This window comes from Ochotona princeps, chromosome 17, assembly GCF_030435755.1.
Source record: "Ochotona princeps isolate mOchPri1 chromosome 17, mOchPri1.hap1, whole genome shotgun sequence".
In the NCBI taxonomy this organism is placed as follows: domain Eukaryota; kingdom Metazoa; phylum Chordata; class Mammalia; order Lagomorpha; family Ochotonidae; genus Ochotona; species Ochotona princeps.
Genome location: NC_080848.1, coordinates 9448186 through 9471827, shown reverse-complemented (window position 1 = coordinate 9471827; position 23642 = coordinate 9448186). Strand labels below are relative to the sequence as shown.

Sequence of the window (23642 nt, the reverse complement as noted above, 5' to 3'; positions counted from 1 at the left end):
TGCCTGGAAATTGCTAAGAACATTGTTTTGCTTGTAGTATGCAGTCAGCTAAATGTTTTTGTTCCACAATTAAAAGATAGCATTTATTCTTATTTTATTTAAATGGCAGAGAGATGGATGGATAGGTAGGTAGGTAGGTAGATAGATAGATAAATAGACAGACAGACAGACAATTTCATCCACTGGTTCGTGCTCCAAGACCCAGGGCTAGGCTAGGCCGATGCCAGGAGCCTGGAACTTACTCAGTCTGTCGCTCAGTGGGTTTCAGGGACCCAAGTACTCAAGTCATCTACTGCCGTCAGGGATGCACATTAGGAGTAATCTGGGTTTGAAGAACAGGGCCTTGAACCATGCACTTCCAAAATGAGTGGATGTGTGCCAAATGCCTACACCTTCTGCAATGCTTTTTTCAAGTTGCAGCCTGCCACTCTTGCTGTTGTTTTTACTGCTATTATTACTGCTACTGGTCCACAAATATCTGCTGCTTCTGCTACTTTGTCCTCATACTGCAACTTTTTTGTGTATTATGAACCTTATCTTTGAGTGTTATTGTGCATTGTTTAGGTCACTATTTGTCCTTGGAGAGAATTAGAAGACGATAAAATGGTCATTTATATTTCTTCTTATTCACTATTGCTGATACTCTTCATTTCTCTATGTCTAAGTTTTTAGGTGATACAATTTCCTTTCATCCTTAAGAATAGCTTTTAGCATGTTTAAGTGCAGTTCTACTAATGACATGTGCTTATTTTTGTGTTATCTGATTTTTGTGGGGAGCGGGTTGCTGAAGAAAGCCCCGCGGTGGCAGCTGCGGCCAATAACCCAGGACCAGTAGCTGCTCTGCAAAGTGGAGAGACAAGAGCTGGTCTTGCCAGCAGGTGAGGCAAGTTTGCCTCCTCTCCAGGGCCTGGCCAATCAGGTAGAACCCAGTGGACCCACAGGAGAAAAGGATATATAAGCAGCCCGTTTTAGGCGGGACAGAGAGAGCTACAGGGAACTACAGAGGACGGGCGTATGGACGGGACAGACGACGAAGACAGACTGGTTGGAAGTAAAGTGGCTCTTGAAACAGAGCCTGGAGTGTCGGGTGATTTCTTCCGCGGTACGGGAGACCGGGGGGACCCCGACAGATTTTTCATTTCTTTTATCACATCTAAAGTGCTCGTTTTTTCCTTTGGTGTCTATTGTTTCTGATGGAGAATAAACAGGCATTCTGATTATTGTTCTCGTGCACGTAATGTTTCTTTTCCTCTAGCTACTTCTAAGATTTTCCTATTGTTTTTGGTTTTAGCCGTTAGAATTCTAATGTCTCTGAGTCATGCTTATTTTTTTTTGTTTAGTTTTACTTTCTTTTTTTACTGAACCTCTTATTCTCTAAGTCAGACATTTTAACTTAACTTGGGAAACTTGGGCCATTATTTCTTTATTTTTCATCCCCTATTCACACTTTTCTGTAGGTATTCAAATTACATGTAAGGCTCTGTGATTTGTCTCATGGATACCTATAGTGTTGTTTACATTCATTGAATTGTTCACTCTCTCTTGTAATTGGGTTAGGTAATTTCTATTGACCTGCCATTCATTTACAGACCCTTCCTCTTTTCAAATATTTTATTGACTTGAAAAGCAGAGTTGACAAAATGATAGAGAGTCAGAAAAAAAGATCTCCATCTACTGGTGTACTTTCCATATGGCACATTAGTCCGGGCTGGGCCGGGCTGATGCCCGGATCCTAGAATTCCATCCTGATTTCCCTCACTTGGCCCATCTTCTGGGCTTCGGAAGGCACATTACCAGGGAGTGGGACTGAAAGTGCAGTAGCTGGGACTTGAGCTGACACTCACCAAGGATGCCTGTATCACAGGTGGTATTTTAACTTTCTTTGTTGCAGTGCTTGCTCAGACCCTCTCTTCGATCTCAAATCTTTGGTTAAGCTTATGAAGTGATTTTTTTCCCCTTTGAATTATTATACTTTTGATTCTGGATTGTTCTCTTTTATAATAATTTCTGTTTCTCTTGAATTTCTGTTCTCTCATTAAAACAATGTTTCCTTTAATTTTTTGGAATATATTTTACTTCAGTTCTTTGAAGCTATTTATATTAACTGCTTTAAACTCTTGTATGTTAATAGGTTCAGCTTTGATCTTATTAACTCATTTTTTTGTGTGTTGATCAGTAAGATGTTTTTCCTTTTTATTAGCTTATTTATTACTGTTTAAAAAAAGAATATTATGGATGAAAGACTGCAGATTCTGTTAATTACCTGCATGGAATACTGAGGGGTTTGTCTTTGTCTTTTTTGTCTTTGTAGACTGTGGAGTTTCTAGTCAGTCATCTTTATGTGGTGTGGACTTGGTTTCCATTTTGTTAAGGCAGTGTTGGAAAGCCTCGGGTATTACCCAGTCCCCTCTAGCATGGGGAGACTCCACCTGCAGAGTGCCGCTGTTCGGAAGAGCTTGCTTTCAGCTTCTGTTTGGCAGAGTTAAAGTGGGCTTGAGGTGTGGCCTTTGTCATAAATCAGCTGGATGCCCAGGTATTTCCAGGTTGTTGGGGAGCCGTGTGCTGTGTCTGGATAGGGCCTTTGGTGTGGCCTTTCATTGTCTAATCTGTAGTGTTCGGTCTATTTTCCACCCAGTAACAGTCACATTTTGATACCCATCCAGTGCCTGCACATCCCGTTCCGTCAGTTCATGGCCAAGAACTGGCAGAGGACTGTTTGAAAGGACGTTCTGCTCCAGTGGCCTGTGCTTAAGATTCCAGCCTCTGTAATTGTTTTGAACTCTGACCTGTGTTTCACGGCTTGTGGACTTGGGATATTTTGCATGCACTCCAGGTTTTATACCCAAGCGGACAGCCTGAACTACTATGGGGCTCATTTTTGGAGGATTGCATTAAAGCATTGCCTTTTGTCAATATCTAAGAATGGGTGCGTCATAGATTCTAGTTTACCTTATGAGCTGTTAACAGTAGGAGGTTAGTTTACTGCTAAATAGTTATGTCAGTTTACTTACTGGCAAGTGGATCTCCTTGCTTGCTTCTTACGTTTGAGGTTGATAGTATGTATTCTGACCCAGAAGAAGAGACCTTAAATGTTGGTTGGAGTTAAGGTTGCTTAAAGGTCAAACAATTGAGAAATGTTATATTCATTCTTTCCATTTTGTCATTTTATGCTAAACTAAATGAAACAGTGATGTTTACTGTCTTGTGTGTGTATATATCATAGATGTATACAGATGTACAAATCTGTGTATGTATTTATATGTACATCTGAATTTTGCATCTTTATTATATTAATATTATAATTTCAGTGTTCTAACCCTGATAATTGATCACGAGTCATGCCCTTACAGCACAGGGCAGAATTCAGGAGCTGTACTTTAACATCAAGGTCAGAGTTTCAGGAGAAGAGGCTCTCTTGCTTTTCTTAAGGATGGCAGTAGGGAAATAGTCTTTCTAATATTGTCGTTATAATTTGGGGTTTGCTTTTTTTTAAAAAAAAAACAAAGTTTCTAACACTTTACAAATCTGTTATTAAATGTAAAATGTAATCATTTTCAAACATCAGAAAAATTCAGATTTAGACATTATACTTTTCAGAAAATGTCAAGGTCAAGAAACATTGATAATACTGTGCTAATATTACATTTCCTGATTTTAATAACTACTGTGATTATGAAAGTGTCCTTGTTCTAAGGAAATATACACTAAGCTTTTAGGTATAAATAGGCTTGTACATGAAAGTAATAGAAAATAATATTGAGGTTTTCCCTCTCTGTACATGTGTGTGAATAGATGGATATAGCTACAAAATGATGAAACTCAAGGAACTATATGTAAACAATTAATGTATTTGAGTAAAAGGTGTATGGGAATTCCTGTGCTACTATTATAACTTTTCTTTAGGTCTCATGTTATATGAAGGTAAAAGTAAAAATGTACAAGCAGAAAAATAGAATTTATATAGGTCTCTTTGATCGCAAGAATAGAGATCCTTGGATCAGGCTAAAAATAAACAGGAACACAGAAATCTTTTTCAATTCTTGTAAGCCTGATGCCATCAAGACCTGTGGAACCTCAAGTTGCTTCCTTTTTATTTCAGGTTCTGTGTGGTTTCTAACACTTTGCTGTGTTTGTGTGTTTGTCTTGCTCTCTTCCATGTACTAGATTCATCTGCTCTGTATTGGTTGCTGAACTCGAAATTTGGGATTTCTCCAAGAGATGGATAACTTCCTGTCTTAGTTCAGATTCTGCAGACAGAGAGGGAAGAATAGAGGGGAGGGACAGGGAGAGAATGAATATCTATGATTATTTGCTAGTCAATGGACTTCTGAAATGTGTGACAGATTTTTATTGTTGATTTGGTCAGTGGAGATTGGAGAGGGACAGGTAAAGGTTGTGGGTTTAGGTATGGTAGAACAGTTATGTGGTATTTATGATTGTCTTTTAGAAACTGAGGGTATGACAGATTCAATAGGTGGAATTATGGAAAGATATACCAATAAATTATGCTCCCTAAATCTGCCAAATTTCTCATAGTGCTGTTTTGATTTAATCTCTCTTTAATAACCTCAGTAGTGCTCTGACCATGACCTTCACCAGGAATTAGTTTACCCATACCCATTTATGCAGAATTGAGAATTACATGGGGCCTGGTGCAATAGCATAGTGGTTAAGGTCCTCGCCTTGCGTGTGCCGGGATCCCATATGGTTGCCGGTTCTAATCCCGGTGGCGCTGCTTCCCATCCAGCTCCCTGCTTGTGTCCTGGGAAAGCAGTCAAGGACGGCCCAAAGCCTTGGGACCCTGCACCCGCGTGGGAGACCTGGAAGAAGCTCCTGGCTCCTCGTTTTGGATCGACTCAGTTCTGGCCATTGCGGCCACTTGGGGAGTGAATCATCGGACGGAAGATCTTGCTCTCTGTCTCTCCTCCTCTCTGTATATCCGCCTTTCCAACAAAAATAAATAAATCTTAATAAATAAATAAATAAGAAGAGAATTACATGATTTAGAGGTGAGCGAATAGAAACATTAAGAATTTTTGCCTTTGCATAGTAAGTCAATAACTGTCTCGTTATCCACCATTCATCAACTTATAAAAGTTGTTATGAATTTGTTAACTTTTTTTCTAAGGTTTTAGGGTTTTATTTTGATATGTTGATATATGCTTGAAACAGTAAGTGACAGTATAAAGTAAGCCTCAAGTTTTTAAGTAAATATTTTGCTGGGCCTGATGTGATAGCCTACTGGCTAAATCCTCACCTTGCATATGCCAGGATCCCATATGGGTGCCAATTCATATCCTGGCTGTTCCACTTCCATTCTTGCTCCCTGCTTGTGGTCTGGGAAAGCAGTAGAGAACAGCCCAGAGCCTTGGGACCCTGTGGGAGACCCAGAAGAAGCTCTTGGCTCTTAGCTTTGTGTTTGCGCAGCTCCACCCTTGTGGCCACTTGGGGAGTGAATCCGTGTACGTAGGATCTTTCTCTCTGTCTCTGTTTCTCTGTGTAAATCTGACTTTCCAATAAAAATAGATAAATCATTAAAAACATTTTGCTAATAAATTTCTAAAGTTAAGCAAAAATCTTTTGAAGATTGCAGACTGCTGACTTTGTGCTATGAACTGTACTAATTTAAATAGGGTCACTTAAATTATTTCATTGACTATAATTTTCACAATCAAATGAGGTAAAAATAATTTTCTTTAATTATCAAAGGAAGAATTATATAGAAGTGATGACGTACAAAAGTAATAATGCTTGCTGTTAGTGGGATTAAAGTTAGGAGTGCACGTGGTGCTGCTTGGGAAAGGTAAGCGTTACGGAAGGCGTTGAAGAGATGACGTCACCACAGCTGGGAAACAGTTGGGAGAGCGTGCATTTTCTAATACTTGGCCATTTCTGTGAATGCATCAGTGTGAAACACAAGCTGCCTGAAGGCACTGAAATGAAAAGCAGCAGAGGCTGAAACACTGCGTAGGTATAAAAGTAAACACGAAGGGCCACTTTAAAATGATTTATAAGATTTTTTTTTGTTTGGAGAAGAGGAAAACTCATGAATCTGTTAGTATTGTCAGTTTGGCTGTGAAGTGAAATTTCCTGTTGAAGACTTTCAATTTGTTTGACACTATTTTGAAGAATATAATTAATATGCTAGGCTATGTGTGTGATTTGTGCCTACAAAATAAAGTAGAAGATGAAACTGTCTTTCATAGAGTTGTTTTAATTTAAATCAGTGGGGTTTTTTTTTTGTGCCACTGGGAATAAGTAAATAACGCCTTTTAAATATTTTCTTGAAGTTGGACATGAAGTCAAAAATGATGGAAGCTAAATTTCATGAAGAAAAACTTAAACTGCAACAGAAACATGATGCTGATGTGCAGAAGGTAGGATGTGCATCACTTACTGATTTATACTGATTTATTTCCATTGAATGTTCAGAATATTCTTGGTCTTGTGAGTATCCATGCATTCAACTATTGATCCACTTATGTATATGCTTAAAGGTGGTTCTGTTAACAAATGGAATTTGCAACGGTAATATCTCTGCAAAAGCTGAATTTTAACCTTCATTTGCCAAACCTTATGTTTATTTCAACCCTTGTATTTTCATTACCTTTCAGTTCTTTATTTAAAGTTGGCTATCTTGTAATTCCTGAACTGCCTTCTGTCATTACCTTTCATTAAAGTTGAAATAGGATCTCAACTGTAAATGCTTGAGTTCATTTTGTCTTACTATTCTTTCAGTTTTCTAGTAATTACATTTTCAGTTTCATTTAAAAAGGAACTCTTCATATCTTAGTTCTGTTTGGTGTAGACTGCATCCTTAGTAAAGCTGACAGTGATGACAAGACTTCCTTTGTGTGCAGCCCACTGAGATTAGGGCTTCCATTCTTTCAAGCTGTATCGTTGCATCAAGGGAGCAGATTTCACGTACTTCATATTTATAGTTTTAAAAGGATAATGATACTTCCCACCTTACCCTCCCTCCCTCACAGCTGCCCTTTACTAACTTCCTAATTTTTCTTTTTCTTTTTAAAGACATATTATTTTTTATTTGAAAGAATTACGGAGCAAGAGAAGGAGACAGAGAGAGATATATTCTGACTGTTGGTTCAACCTTCAGATGACTGCATTGGCCATAGCTGGGCTGGTCGAAAGCTGAGAGCCAGAAGTTTCTTTCAGGTCTACCACCTGGATGTAGGGCTCTAAGGGATTGGGTCATCATCCACTATTTTCCCAGGCCATTAGTAGGGAGCTGGATCAGAGGCAGAGCAGCCAGGACACACAAACTGCTGCCCACATGGGATGCAGGCCCTGCAGGCAGAGGATTAACTTGATACACCACTGTACCAGTCTCCCTAATTTTTCCTTAAAATTTTCAGTGATACAGTTTAAGTTTATAATCATGAGCTTAATCCTGCATTAATTGAAGAATTCAACAAATACTAAATAGAAAAACCACTGTCCTCCAGAGTATAGGCCAAGGCTGTAAACGATAATCACTTTAAATTGCCAACTTCATTCATGCACATTGCCGTGTTTTTTTACTGTAAACATTAGTCATCACAAATCAGGGAAAACATGATATTTATCTTCTGTGACTGGCTTATTTCACTAAGCATAATTATCTCCAACTACACTCATCTTATGAAACACAGGATTTCATTCATTTTTTTGACTGAGTAGTATTCTGTCACATACAAATTCCACAGTTTCTATATCTAGCCTTCAGTTGCTGGACATCTGGGTTGATCCCATATCTTATCTAGTGAACTGAGCTGCTATGAACTAGTGGGAGTGTAAAGAACTGTTTCATACGCTGGTATCATTTTGTCGTGTAAATTCCAGGAGTGAGATGGCTGGGTCATACGGTGTATTTATTTTAAGATTTCTGAGGAATCTTCATGCTGTCTTCTGTAATTGTAGTATTTCTGAGGAATCTTCATGCTGTCTTCTGTAATTGTAGTATTAATTTACATTCCCGCCAACAGTGCGAAAGTTATTTTCTATTTAATTGGCACAGTAAAAATAGTTTATGATTAACCTGCATGGAATTTAAGTTTCTCATGTAGTTTAGTAATCAACATTTAGTAATAATGTGTGTATTTTAAATTTATAAATGTTGATACAAACAGAAACTTTGTATTAATTATTGAAAAGCTAAATTTATGATTCTGTTCGATAAAAACGGTGGCAGAGACTTGGGCAGGTAGGTGAAGTGACAACCTCCTGGATCCAAGCTTACTTAAAAGCTTGAAATGTACTGCTTTTCTTCTTAACTGTCACAGCAAAAATAATCAACTTACAGTTAAGCTACATGTTATTTGAATTGTTTCCTACGAATAGTCTTCTTAAATGTTACCACATGAAAATCCTAAACAGGTAACATTTCATTTTCCAATCTTCAGTTATTCTAATGTATTTTGCTGATTTTCACCAATAAAGCATAAAATAATTTTCAGGGTTTTTTTGATAAATCATTTGCTAGATTAACTGAGTTGAACTTGGGAAAGCATTGTGTTCATTTAAAAATGTGTTTTATATAATACAGTGTACTAACACATTTTATTTGCAGATTTTAGAAAGAAAGAATAACGAAATAGAAGAATTGAAAATTTTATACAAAAAGAAGCAAAGTGAAACTGAGGAGACTATTAGAAAGCTTGAAAAGAAAGGTGATGTTATGTTATTAAGTAAATTTTTCAATAACATTTGCATTTTATTCTTTGGTAACTGAGAGAAGTAAGATGTGATATGGAGCCTTTCCTAGAGCGAGATGATGATGTTTGTGGGTTTCCATTGATGGCTTCGGGATGATGGTTTAGAGCTGGTTGACTGTGTCCGTGTTGTGTGGTGGCCACGGTAGTTTTGCTGAGTTTTGGAAGCAGGTACTTGTCACTTCGCAGTCTCTTTTCTTTGTTGGCATATAGCTACTGTAGGTCAGTTGTGGGCTGCAGTAGAATTCACATTTACCGCCTATCATAAGGAAGACAAAGGGCAGTATTCCTTTTCATTTGGTGAAATGGATATGTGAGCTTTATGGCTTATTGTATAGTGCTAGTATTATGATTGATAGGGACAAGAACCTTAAAAAGTGTTTGCCATCATTCAGAAGGAAAAGAAAGAATCCAAGTGTTAAATTGATGATTCTGATTCAAATATCTAAATCAAAAGGAGATCATAAGGTAGACTGTTGAAAAAAGGTTTTTTTTTTTTTTTTTTTTTTTTTTTTTGTAGAAAAGCACTTTTGGGGCCCAGCGCCATGGCCTAGCAGCTAAAGTCCTTGCCTTGAACTTGCTGGGATCCCATATGGGCGCCGGTTCTAATCCCAGCAGCTCCACTTTCCATCCAGCTCCCTGCTTCTGGCCTGGGAATCCAGTCGAGGATGGCCCAGAGCCTTGGGACCCTGCACCCACGTGGGAGACCTGGAGGAAGTTCCTGGCTCCTGGCTTTGGATCAGCACTGGCTGTTGTGCTCACTTGGGGAGTGAATCATCGGACAGAAGATCTTGCTCTCTGTCTGTCCTCCTCTCTGTATATGTGACTTTGCAATGAAAATAAAATAAATCTTAAAATAAAAAAAAAGGAAAGCACTTTTATAAGATGTGACTACTGGAGAGAAGGATTCCAGGTACTTAAAAGAATTCTGTGAAGTCAGTAAGTTGTAGAAAGGAGACTAAAAACTATTCGGCTTTAGTGCATTCCCTAATTATTCAGAGATGAGTTTAAAATGATTGAGATGGTTGACTTGGGGCTGAATTTCAGATTTAGATGTTTGAACTTTGTTCTCTTGGTGCTGGGAAGGGAGCCAAAAATATTTGTGACTAGCAATTTTAAGATTTATTTATTTGTTCATTTGAATAAAGAGAGGGAAAGAGGTCTTATATCTGCTAGTTCACTCCCCAGATGACCGATCAGGCCAGGCCTAGGCCAGGCTGAAGCTAGGAGCCTAGAGCTCCCTCTAGATCTCCCATGGTTCTGGGTCCCAAGCATTTTTGTCATCTTCTGCTGCTTTCCCAAGTAGATTAGAAGGGAGCTGGACTGCAGGTGGAATAGGTAGGACTCAAACTGGTGTTCACTGTGGGGCTCTGATATCACAAGTCAGCAGCTTTATCCAATGTGCTACAACACCTGCCCCTGAGATGAGAGTTTTAGGGTCTCTGTTATAGTAGGAATAGACTGGTAAGCAGCTGTGTTAAACTTCCTAGTCTGTTATGGTAGTTACAGGTAAGAAAAAAGCTCTGAGTCCAGTTCTGCTTTTCTGTGCCTGGTATATGACATCAGGAAAGCCCCAGGCCTTGTGTGTTTGTTTTGTTTTTCATTATAAATGGGAAACTTTGGATAAATATATAAAGTTTCCTCTGACTTGAAAATGGTATGTGTCTGTGCTGCTCTCAGTTGTACCATAAGGGCTTGAAGTGGGAGCAGTGAGAACAGAACTGGATGACATTTCTAGGGAAATGCTTATTAAAATTTTGCTGTCTTGTAGTAAATTAATAGAAACATATTCAATTAGCTAAGAAAAGAAAATAATGTTCATTGTAAATAAATATCCAAATAAGAATATAGCTTGATTTATTTTATCTTCCAGATGAACTGAATATATGCAGATTTTGACTTAAATTAGTGATACTTTAAATGAATTTTAAAAAGCAGAAGGGAATATAAATCATTTATATGGAAAATATTTTATATAACCTAAAACATTTCAATCACAAAAATTGATTTCAATCACTTTAAAAAGCCATTTTAAAGTGTCTAGGAGCAAGTATAACTTAAAGAAAAGTCTTTGTGTGTCACTGAGTACTTGTCTTCTTGGACACTTGATTGTGTGGCACTGTTACACTCTGTAGATAAAACATTGAAACACCTTTCTTCTCAGAGAATATAGACTTGATAAAGAGCAATCTGGAAAACATTTTTTACATATAATAATGGGACTAATTGGATCAACGTATACGATTCTTGGGGGTAAAACAGGAGTTTCTTTCTGTCATTGGAAGGAAAGTGATGTGGTTGAAACTGGTTATAAAGAAATAGACACTTGGGTAGTGGTGGAATGCATTTCAGGTCAATGTCTGATCGTACTTGGGAAGTAGATGTGTATTGGTCTATTTTCTTAACTATGATGAAGTACCTGACATGTGTTATTCTCTAAAGGAGTTTTTTTAGTTTGGCCTCATAGGCCTAAAGTACAAACAACCTGGTATCAGCCCTAGTGATTGGCTGTGTCACTTCATGGCAGTTGGCACCATGGTGGAAACACATGTGTGAGAGATTACATGATGAGAATGGGAAGCCACAGAGAGACTGGAGTCGCACCATCTCTCCTAGAACCCACATCCATTTGACCTAAGCACTTCCCACTAGGCATTTTTCATATTTCCACTACCTCACTGAGGATCAAGCCTGCAACATAAAACTCTAAGGGATAACCGTATCCCAACCCCAGCAGGCAGGGATCTGTCACAGTAGGTCAGAGATGTGCAGTGAGGTTGATGTCCTCATAATACTGGCTGAAAATGCAGAAGGAGGGGTCCTGAGAAGCTGTGTTCCTTCTGCATGGCTTTTCCCTGGAGTCTATAGGTGAGGAGAACTACGGGGATTTAAAAGCAGGGGACAATCATCACACCTGTGCTGGGGGATGAGGGAATGACATGAGAGGCTGGCACATTGTTCGTGTTGTCTCGGCAGTGAGTGCTGATGAACTCCATCAAAGCCATTCATGGTGATGGGCATGGAAAAAAGGATAAGGGATGTTCTGGAAGACAGAATTAAGAAGACTTGATGAAAACTAAATAAAAAATGGATTGATGCATCATGTTTTATATTGTCAGATTTTATGTGCCTAATAGAATTGGTTTAACTATATTTTCTTCATTTTTGACAGTTCAGATCCTTGTACGTGACTGTCAAGTCATTAGAGAGACTAAAGAAAACCAGATTTCAGAGCTAAAAAAGATATGTGAACAGAGTACTGAATCTCTAAAAAATGATTGGGAAAAAAAGGTAAGCTACTTTAAATAGCATGGAAAATATGAAAGTTTTTGTTTCCAAGTAATATTTTAGTATGAAAATAATATGTATTACAGAATATACAGAAAAAATATGAAAAAATAAAATGAAAATATCAATCCTAGAACAAATTTCCAGAAATAACTACTGTATACATATATTTTCTTCTGGAAGTCTATGATCCAAAAGTAGTTTTCTTTCTATTTTTTTTTTACTTTCAAAAAAAAAAAGTAGTTTTCATTTAGAAAATATATTTGATTAAGTGTAACTATCTCTAATTTTTAAATGATATCCCATATATTTTAAGCAAAAATTGTTATAAAATAGTAGGATAGTTTTTAGAACTCCATCCTGTTTAATTTTGGATTTGGGTCATTTATTATTTCTTTTCTGAAATTTAAAATATTACATAATGTAGACTAGATATTATTGTAAAAACTTACATCTGATGGAAACAGTGTCACTAATATTTGTATCATTTTATATATGTATTTGAAAGAGTACTGAGAATTAGGTGCTATGGGCTTGGCTATGTCCTTCTACCGCCTTAGTAACTCACTTTTAAATATTAGATATGACAGTAGTTTAAAATATATATGTGTGTGTATATATATATATATATGTTAGTAGGTATCAAGATGGTGGAGTAGGGTAAGGATATGTTTAAACAAACAGAGAACTATTAGCCAGCTTGAAGCAGAGAGAGCAGATTCTAGGAAATAGGCGAGGACAGACCCATGGCAGGGGGACACTGGAGACGGATGGACACAGGGAAGCAGCAGAGACAATGGAGTGGTGTTGTAGTGACCAGATACCCCAGCGGCAGTCAGTGAGTGGTGATCTGAGCTCCACCAGCAGCCAGGTGGGAAGGAGAGTTCACCAGGAGCTCAGGAGGCGAACGCAGGCAAAGAACTGTCTGTCTTGCTGATTTGTTTGATCTGACCAGCAGCAGAGACAGAGCAGCAGATCCCAAGAAGGTGATGCAGGAACAGGATGTAAGTTCACAGTTCGCACCCCATCCACCACATCTGGCACCATTTTGTGTTGTGTGGCAGAGGCTGTGGGACTGGAAGGACAATAGTAAGCTCTGTATATGCTAAGGTGGGAGTGAACTTATTTCCAATTCAGTGCATTGCACTGGTCCCACAGGGAAAATAATACTCACTTTGGCATCCTATGGGTCCCACCAAAAATAGGCCCAGGTGGCCCTCAGATCTGACAACCAGCAGGTTCCGGTAAGATCAGCACCACCAACATCCCAGTTATATAGGACATCTGATGTCTCCCTAATCCTGGGAACTGCTCGAACCAGAAGTGGGAGAAAGTTTGTATAGGCAATGGTACAGCCACAAGACGTGATCACAGGAGGTGGAGAGTAGTGAGCCAGGAGCTAAGGCTTTGGAGACCATAGTGGAAGCCTAGCACAGGAGCCCAGAACTGAAACTCATTAGAGGGAGTGGCACAAGTGACTACAAACAAGGAACTGGGTGCTATTGCAGTCAGTAAAATTGAAGTGTAAACCTGAGGATGACACAGCTTGGAAACCTGTCCTCAAGAGAAGAATCTGCTAACCAGAAGTACAATGACCAAGAGCAAAAGAAGAGACAGAGGTACAATGAATATTACTGAAGACTCCCCTGCAAAGGAGCAAAAGCCTCTGCCAACCTCAGAGTTAACTGAGAAATACGTAGAGGAGATGAGAAGCACTTATAGGAGTTCAAGGAACTTAAGGAATATGTCACATAGGAAATAGCAATACTGAAATAAAATCAAACCAGATTAGTAAGAATGAAGGATGCAGTAGATCAAATTAAAAATTCATTGGAAACTCTCAACAACAGAATGAATGAGGCAGAAGGAAGAGAGTTCTTGTTACGTTGGTGAAGCGATTAAAAAGCTGGCGATAGATCTAGTTCAAACTAAAAAAAAGTATTCAAGAAGTATGAAACACTATGAAAAGGCTAAATATAAGAGTTTTGGGAGTCCCAGAAAGTGCAGAAATCACAGAACTAAATTACCACCTATTTATATTAACCCTGAATATAAATGGCTTAAACATCAATCAAACACCATAGATTGGTAAACTGGCTCAAAAAACAAAACCCATGTGTCTGTTGCCTATAGGAGACATATCTCGCTAACAAAGATCAGTGGAAAGTGTATCTTGTGGATTTCAGTGTTTTGTTTTTATTTTCATTTCTTCAAAACAGTTTTTTTTCTCATATTAAATTCTTCACTGACTCATAGGTCATACAGTAGCACCATTTTCTTCAGGAAGGTTCTTGATTTTCATTTTTCAGCAACACATTAGTCATTTAGAAGCCTGTTATTAAACTTCATGGTGTTGTAAATTTATATTTTTTTTCCTGTTAATTTTGTATTGTGGCTTTTCATTTAATGGGACATATAGTAACTGTGTAGTGGAGACTAGCATATCCAGATGTGAGTATGAAAGGTAGTAAGCACCTCTACTTCCAGATCAAAGATGGACTCCCAGTGCGACTTTTGGATATATCTTGAGAATAGGATGCTGGACTCTGCTAGTGTCCATGCCCGCAATATCAGGATACACTTAGATAGCAGAATGATGGGCTTATGACTGTTTATGAAGAACTGTACCCTTGTTATAATAGAGAAATATTTGCCGGGGTTGAGATTTGGAGAGGTGGTAAGGGAAATCTCAGAGCCTTTTGAATTGTATGGTAAATAATAAAAAAGAAAAAATACCTTTTAGCAAAAATGGAAGGTAGACTAATTATATTTGAGAACCTGTTAAAAATCATTAAAAGTGCCTGTGTTAAATTTGTGAAACCCAAGAGTCTTGTGTGTAGCTATTTCTGAGCCATCCTAACTGCTCCTGTTCATTTAGAAAGAAAAGTTCCCAGAGTCTCACCTGTGCTATGATCAGAATTATTGCTTGTATTCTGCTTCTAGTTTCTAATCTCCCTTAGTTTACCTTGTTTTCCAGTTATCTTTCTAGTCAAGCGTCCTTCCACACTGCCTGTTATGTCCATATCTCTTTCCTGTTCAAGGACAGTGCATCAAATAAGTGATGTAGACCTATTTGGGGTCTTGACTGCCACACCTCTTGGGTGGCCTTGGGTAAATTTAGGGAATAGGAGTTCAAAGCAGATAAAATGCTCACAGGGATGGGAGAGTAAATTTTCAATCCCCTTTGAAAGCCACCCATCAAACTTCTCACTCTTTTATGTTTGGCTTTGCTTGCTCTTTCTTTTCCTTCCTTCCTTCCTTCCTTCCTTCCTTCCTTCCTTCCTTCCTTCTTTCCTTCTTTCCTTCTTTCCTTCTTTCCTTCTTTCCTTCTTTCCTTCTTTCCTTCCCTGTTTCTCTCTCTCTCTCTCTCTGTCCGTCTCTCTCTTTCTCTCTCTCTTTCATTAGATGAAACCTGCTGTGCAGGTCCTCGCCTTGCGCATGCTGGCGCATGCTGGCTCATGTCCCAGTGGCCCCGCTTCCCATCCAGCTCCCTGCTTGTGGCCTAGGAAAGCAGTAGAGCACGGCCCAAGACCTTGGGACCCTACACCAGTGTGGGAGATCTGGAAGAAGCTTCTGGCTCCTGGCTTCAGACTAACTCAGCTCCAGTCGTTGCGGCTACTTAGGGAGAGAACCAGTGAATGGAAGATCTTACTCTGTCTCTCTTTCTCTCTGACTATCCAATAAAAGTAAATAGATATTTTAAAAAACATGAATTTACTTCACTGTGTCAAAGATTTATGCATTTAAATATAAACACAAAGGTCTGTCAGTAAGGATCTGCATACGTGATGCAAAAGGAACCAAGTGGTGCTCAATCATCCTGCTCATGCTGTCTGACTTATCGATGTGGTCGGGATGTCTGCTCACATGCAGATTGGAAATCAGCTGAAAGTCATTTCTTGGGTCTTTTGGTCGAGGAGAAAGCATTTTTTCCACACTGCTGTTGTGCAGAATTTATGTAAATGAATAATAAAGGAAGATATTACTGACCATGATGTATTTGGTTGTTGATGTGTCTTGGTTTCAGATGAGCACTGCTGTTGTTCAGTGGCAGTGCTGTACTGACTGACTTGCTCACCCAGGTCAGAGCCTCCCCTTCAGTATTTGCTTAGCTGCTGAGATGGGCAATTCCCAAAAGTAAAGGAAGAAACTGTGTTTCTTAATCATGTTCTTTGTATGATAGCTTTACTTTAAATGCTATTTGTAGATTTTGTATCTTTTGTTGTGCATTTCATCATATATATGAGTAGGGAAATACAGGAAAACATTTATTTTCTGAATGACAAAATAGTCTGTACCATAGTGAAAGAATTCACTCTTGATTGCATCGTGCAGCTCCACAATGCTGTAGCAGAAATGGAAAAGGAGAAATTTGATCTTCAAAAGCGACACACTGAAAATATTCAAGAATTGCTTGAGGACACAAACATACGTCTGAGTAAAATGGAGGGCGAATACGTGGCGCAAACATTGTCTACAGTAAGTAATTTTTTTCTCTTTCCGTGACATTTTTAGAAACTGTTTTTCAATTTCCGTGTCCTCATGCTTCTGTGAAGTGCCTATAAATAAGTGTGCTATAGAATTAAAAGGAAACATTTTATCTTCATGCTTGGAACAGATTCATATGTGACAGTGGACAGCCCCTTGATGTTTGCTGGGGGATTTGGCTTCACATTTTTTGATGCCATTTCCTTTATAAACCCTCCGTACTCTTTGCAATCCTTTCTTGTTAGTTTTTTTCCATTCACTTTCAGAGCTAATTTTTCTTGCCTTTTTTTGTATCTTTTGTTTAAAAAAACTGAAAACCTGCTAGATTTTTCTAAAAATATTCAGTGCTTGTAAAGGATATCAGTTTCAGAGATAGCCATGGTGGGACCGTCCTGACAAACTGTTAGTGTATCATCTCCACTGAGGGATCAGACACATGTATCACGTGGGTAAAGCAAGAAGTTCCTTTTCGAGTGGATCCAAAAGGAGATCCCACAGCCAGGTTGCCCTGCAGCAACACCAGTGGTATCCTCTGCAATGTGCATGGATCTGCAGGATCCTCTGAGAGAGTGTGCTTCCTGCGCATGTGGCTGCAGAGTGTGGATCTAAAGGAAAGAGCACTGCCAGCTTTCCAGAGTTCACAGGCTTCCAAGAGGCACACATCCGGAATAGTCCTGTTGGTGGGCCACTCAGCGCAGGGGGCAGGGCTTCTCACATGCCATGCACGTGAGCTTCCTGTCTAGCCACCAGTGTATCATTTAACCTCACCAAGGGCTACGCCTTGGCAGAGAGGGCATTAGTGTAATTCTCCTTTGTTTCTGTAGATGGGAGCAATACAAAACAACTTTTGAAAATAAAAATAAGACAAAACAACCAGGTATTTATATCCTCTCCTCCATTGCGTGGAGCATGGGTCATCTTTCATCTATTAAGCAACTGTGAAGCCACCTCTCATTCACTATTCACAGATTCCCAGGCCTGCCTGGCTTGGTTCAGATACTTTCTTGATTTTGAACCTGTGGAATTGGAGCAAGAGTTAGTTACCATGACATACATTGTAGATATATCTTACATTCAGTTACCAGGGACTCTGAGATGTGACTTAGAAGGTGAAAAACGGAAGCATACATAGTAGTCTGGAAGCTGGACTTTAGGGTCAGTCTTGGTTCCATTTGCATCTCCTGAATAGCTGGTAAGCTCTTCATGTGTGTTTCACTCAACTGTGTGGTAACTGTAGTATAACATAGTGAAAATTGTTAGATATGTTAAGTGATTTAATACATGTGAATCAAGGTATATAAACATGCATAATAACACGACAGTTAGTTGTTACTGTTACCTTTAAAAGTGTAGCAAACATGAAATATAATCAAGAATGGTATAGCTAATGAGAAAGAAAACCTCAATGTAAGAGATTTTTCAGTGTCTGAAAAGCATTAATCCCACTTTTGACCTCCATTCCTGCCCACAAAAAGACCCAAAGGGATAAAGTGGAACCCTAAGTGGACAGGGATAATGGGAGAGAAGTAGCTTTTTGATACTAGGAAGAGTAGAGGTGAGTTAAACTGACCTTAAAGGTTCAAAAAGCAGCATCCTGTATTAGTGATGGAGAAATGTGAGAAGCTAGGTGAATTTATTCCAGGCATCTGTGCAGGAGGGGAGGCAGGTGGCCCTCAGCACCTGGGTTGTCGGAAGTCTAAGTAGGATCAGCTGGACTTTGGGATGCTTGTTAGGGAGCTTCTTTTCCTGCTGCTTTTGTAGATGTTGGAAATGTCCTGGGCCTGACGCGGTGGCCCAGTGGCTAAACTCCTTGCCTTGCATGCACCAGGATCCCATATGGGTGCCAGTTCTAATCCTGGCAGTCCCACTTCCCATCCAGCTCCCTACTTGTGGCCTGGGAAAGCAGTCAAGGATGGCCCAAAGTCTTCAGACCCTGCCACGGTGTGGGAGACCTGGAAGAGGCTCTGGGCTCCTGGCTTCAGGTTGGCGCAGCTCTGGCCATTGTAGCCATATTGGGAGTTATTCAATGGACTTCTGTCTCTGCTTCTCTTTGTATATATGATTTTCCTGTAAAAATAAAAAAAAAAATCTTTCAAAAAAAGAAGTGTCCTGCAATACACTTTCTTAATATGACACAATAAAAAAAAAGTTCTTTGTACGCTCTCCTCCACTTCTTGAAGCATGGACTGTCTTTTCATTCATACAGGAGATGCTAGCTTATTTTCTGGAGAGAATATGGCGGTCTCGGTTTGAGACTTTTTACCACATTGTGCTGAACTCATTCCTGGAAGTCCTCCAGACCCTTGAGAATTTTTTCAGTGACCAGGTTTCAAACCGTTGCCTCACCTCCCTGCTCCAAGGGAAACAAAACAAAACAAAAGTCACTTAAAAAGCAAAAACTAATATGCTTTCAGATTTGTAATCTCAATGTTTAGTTCCAGAATTCAGTGGATCCAGAGCTGAAAGCTAAACTTTATGAAAATATGTGTACAAAATGTGTTGGAACTGGCGCTGTGATGTAGTGGGTAAAGCCAAAGTGTCTGCATCCCATATGGGCTTCGAATGGTGTTCTGGCTACTGCTCTCCCAATCCAGCTTCCTGCTAATGATCAAGGAAAAGAAGGGAAAGATGACCTGGAGTCTTTGGTCCCCAGTATTCGTGAAGGAGAGTTTTAAGAAGCTCCTGGCTCCTGGCTTCACAGCCAAGTGGAAAGTGAACCAGCAGCTCAAAGACCTCTCTCTTTCTGTGTCTTCCCTCTCTATGTAAGTTTTATTCTCCCTCTCTCTATGTAAATGTCTCAAGTAAATAACTGTTTAAAAAAATGTGACTCCCAAATGGTTTTAAAATATTAAGCACACGAGTGGTTTTGACCATCGCCAGATGTGACTTCTAAAAATGTTAAGTGTCACTGTGTCTTTATATTATGGGTTTGGGAATTATTTTGAATCCTTTACATCTGACTTTCAAAAACATTTTCTTTAATTCTGAGAAATGTATTTATAGTTATTTCATTGAAAAAAGATCTATCCTTGCATCTCTTAGGTCTTACTTAATGTTTATGATCTCCTTGTGTTTTCATTTCTCATTCTGACCTTTACTTACTTTTTTAAAACCTTCTATAAAAACTTCTATTTCAAAATAGTATTAAATTTACAAAATCGTACAGTTCTATAGTTATACTATGCTCCCAGCTTCCCCTCTTTTTAGCATGGTGTTAGTATGTTTATCACAATCCATATTTGTTTTTTAAAAGATTTATTCTGTTTATTTGAAAGATACTGTCAGTAAGAGAGAAATAAAAGAGGGTGGGTGACGAGAGAGAGAGAGAGAGAGAGAGAGAGAGAGAAATCTTCCATTTATTGGTTCACTCCCCAAATGGCTGTGATAGCCAGGTCTGGTCCAGGCTGAAGCCAAAAGAACTTCATTTGGGTCTCCAACGTGGGTGCAGAGGCCCGTGGACTTGGGCCATCCTCCTCTGCCTTCCTAGTCACATTAGCAGGGAGGTAGGTAATACTAAAAAGCTTCTGTATAGCAAAGGAAACCATTAACGAAGGAGAGGCAACCAAAAGAATAGGAGAAAATCTTTGCACACTATCCAACAAATTGGGGAGTAATATCAGGATTTACAAGAGCTTCAGAAACTCAACAGCAAAATAAAGAACCTGTTAAGTAACGGGTTAAGGAAATGAGCAGGCATTTTCCAAAAGAACAAATTTAAATGGCTAATAGACATACGAAAAAATGCTCAGGCTCCCTAAGTATCAGAAAAATGCAAGTGAAAATCACATCGAGAGGCCGGCAAGTTGATTCACCTGGCTGGTCCTCCATCTCCAAGTGACAATATCCCCTGTAGGCTTTGGTTTGCATCCCAGCTGCTCCACCTCTGACCCAGCTTCCTCCTCGTAGACTGGAAAGTAGTGGAGATGAGCCATTGCTTTGGGACCCTGCACCCACGTGGGAAACCTGGAAAAGGCTCCTGGCTTGAATGGCTTGGTTGCAGCCATTGCAGCAGCTTGGGAAGCGAACCAGTGAATGAGGATCTTTCTCTCTTTCTCTTTGTAGGTTTGCCTTTCCAATGAAAATAAATACGTCTTTTTTTAAATGTTCATTTGCAATGAATATATATATATATATATATACATATGTATGAAAGGTACAATTATATATATATATCAAAGATAGTTATTATATACACACACATCTATAAAAGGTAGAGTTACAGAGAGAGGGAGAGTTCTTCACCATGACAGTATTCCCCTTATCCCTCTTATTAAATGCAGGAAGTTTTCCAAGAGCTTTCCTGGGAAGTTGCTAGGCATCCACTTTATATTTCTGAGTTGACTCTTTCTGACTTCTTTTTGTTTACCAGCCTTCATTCAACAATATAAAAAACATTGCATTAACATAAATTCCCGAGACCCTTCATCTAAAGGGTGGATGCAATCAATGACATTCTTGCTTACTAAAACATCTTTAACTTGATGGAACTTACGTTGAGAAATAAGTTTTATATTTTTAATTTTAATCTTTCAATTACATTTTCCATGAGTTTTTTGGAGTCCGCTCATATGTAATAAATATTTTTCAATGATTTATTGCACATTGGCTAGAATTTGCAGGAAGAGTTAGATAATGGTGACAATAGAGATTTAAAATTAAAAGTTTTTCTTTTTTCAAAAGCCGTGTATGCTGGGGCAAGCATTATGACATAGTGGTTAAAGCCACCTCTTTTTATGTCAGCATCCAACATGGGAACCAGTTTGAGGATTGGTTGCGCCACTTCCAGTCCAGCTCCCTGCTAATGGCCTGCATAAATTGGTTGAAAATGATCCAATTTCTTGGGTTCCTGCCACCCGTATGGGAGAACCAGAAGAAGCTCCAGGTTCCTGCCTTAAGTCCAGTTGATCCTTGGCTGCTGTGGTCTTTTAGTGGTCATGTAGTGAACCATCCTAATAAGGTCACATTCACAAATACTCCCTATTCAGCTTCACTGTATCCTTTTTGGGAGACATAATTCAACACAGAATAGGCAAAAGAGTGGAGGAAGGCACAGATCTTCCATTGGCTGGTTCACTCTCCAAATGGCTATGGCAGCTAGATTTGGGCAAGGCTGCCAGCAGTAGGTAGAAACCTATCCTGATCTCCCTCAAGGGTAGCTGGGGTCCAAGCACGTGGGCCATCTTCTGCTGCCTTTCCATATTAGCAGGGAGCTGGATCAGAACCAGAGCCAACTGGAACAAACGCTGCGATATGAGATGCTGGCGTTAAAGTTGGCAGCTTAACGTGCTGTGCCACAATGCCCAACCCAATTTCTTCACCAGTTGTTTTTCAATGGTTGGCTTTTTCCTATTTCTGCTGATTACAGTGGTTTTATATATGTAGCATTCAAGGCTATTGCTAGATTTCCTTGAACCCTCATTCTTTTCATTTATGATGGTAAAATATACATAGCACAGACTTAGCATTTAGCCATGTCAGGTGTGTAGCTCAGGGGCATTACGTACATGAGCACTGTTGCAGAGCCATCACCACTGCCATCTCCGGTTTTTTGTTTTTTTTTTTTTTAAAATTGACACTTGAAATATTTTCAACTAATTCTGTGTCCCCACAGAAATTCTGAGCCCATAAGACAGTAACTGCAACTTTATCCTCTTCATTCAGGAACATGATTGTGACTGTTGTTGCTCAGACAAGATGCTCACACAGAATTTGTTCAGTAGTGAGTGCTTTATTTCATTTAGCGTAATGTCTGTGCAGTTCTTCCATGTTCTAGAATGTCAAAATGCCTTTCATTCAAAATAGTATTCCATTTTGTATTATACTGTACGTTGTTTCTTCATCCATCCATCAATACATTGACTGTTTTTTACCTATAGCCATTGTGACAAACACAGCCTTGAACATATCAGAGGTACATAGATACTCTGATATTCATAGCCATGTCAAAAGTAAAATTGAAATCTGAAATATATATTTATTATCGCAACACCCTACATTCTTTTAATTATTGACTGATTTTTTAAGTTTAAGAAAGAAAAGTGATACTTTGGAGCCAAGAGGTCACAGTCAGAGGAACTTTCATTCTATTATTAATGAAAACTGAATTTAAAAATTAGCATTCAGCCTTGTCATAGGTAATTATAGTAAACACGGAGAAGAATGGACAGAGTCTGTCAGCAGGAGTGAATTTAAGAATCACCAACACTAGACAGGTCCTGCTGAGCAGCTCCTGACTCAACAATTAAAAAGGGAGGCTTCAAGGCAAGGCTTCAGATGAAAGGTAGGACTGTCACTGAGAATTACGTTTTCTGGTTTGTTTTCTTTCAGGCCTTTTCTTTTTGTTGAGTCTTGTTTTGTTTCATTGGCATTTATTGAAAGGAGACATAAAGGCTGTTTGACTTATACCTATTGGTATCGGGAGATATCTTCTGATTAAAGATCAGTGAAAATGTGTAAATACAAAATTATAGGAAAATTTATTAATTTGGAGGGGGACGTAAAGGCTATAAAATTGCAAGCCTCCTGGTATCCGGGCTGTGAGTGGCCTTGTGAGATGCTAGTCTTTGTCGCCGAGGTTGTGAGTGCTTTGCTGCGCTGCGGACACTGCTGGCGGTCTGCTCAAGTGTGTGCAGACCTTATCAGTGTAATATTCTTAGATGTCATAAAAATATTCTAAATAAATGTCCTAGGGTCAAATATTAATAAGCCATGTTATGACAAACATTATATATGCTTCTAAGTGTAATAAATGACTCTGTCAGTAAGTGTGCTAATAATTTCTGGATTATGATGATGGCAAACGATGTTTAATGGTTGGTCAACAAATTATAAAAATGTCTGAATTTCTGTTAATGACAGATATTGCTGTTACTCTCCTGGTTTGATGGTTACATTTGTGATAGGAATATAATGCAGAGTTTCTGTTAGGGTAGTAAAAATAAAGATGACTTTTTCCCCACTTTCTTTGAGTTCACTGACACTTTGAATTCTGTTCATGAATTCATGTATGGAAGCTTAAGCTAGGTTAAGAACTTGTATCTTAGATAGTACCAAAAACCTTAGACACTTGAGACATTTTAAATTATCACTGATAGTGACATATGGTAAGTAATCGGCTACTCATCTGCCTGTTGACATAAGAACACCTTCACTTGA

General features: G+C 38.9%; 1 protein-coding gene across 4 annotated transcripts in view; it reads left to right on the top strand.

Moving 5' to 3' along the window:
• CEP112 (centrosomal protein 112) overlaps positions 1-23642 on the top strand; it is a 378610-nt gene that overhangs the window by 57189 nt on the left and 297779 nt on the right. For all 4 annotated transcript variants that reach the window (XM_058675350.1, XM_058675351.1, XM_058675352.1 and 1 more), the window contains exons 9-12: positions 6291-6377; positions 8570-8669; positions 11884-12002; positions 16335-16478. In XM_058675350.1, the coding sequence (XP_058531333.1) occupies positions 6291-6377; positions 8570-8669; positions 11884-12002; positions 16335-16478 (450 nt within the window). The remainder of the gene's footprint in view (positions 1-6290; positions 6378-8569; positions 8670-11883; positions 12003-16334; positions 16479-23642) is intronic.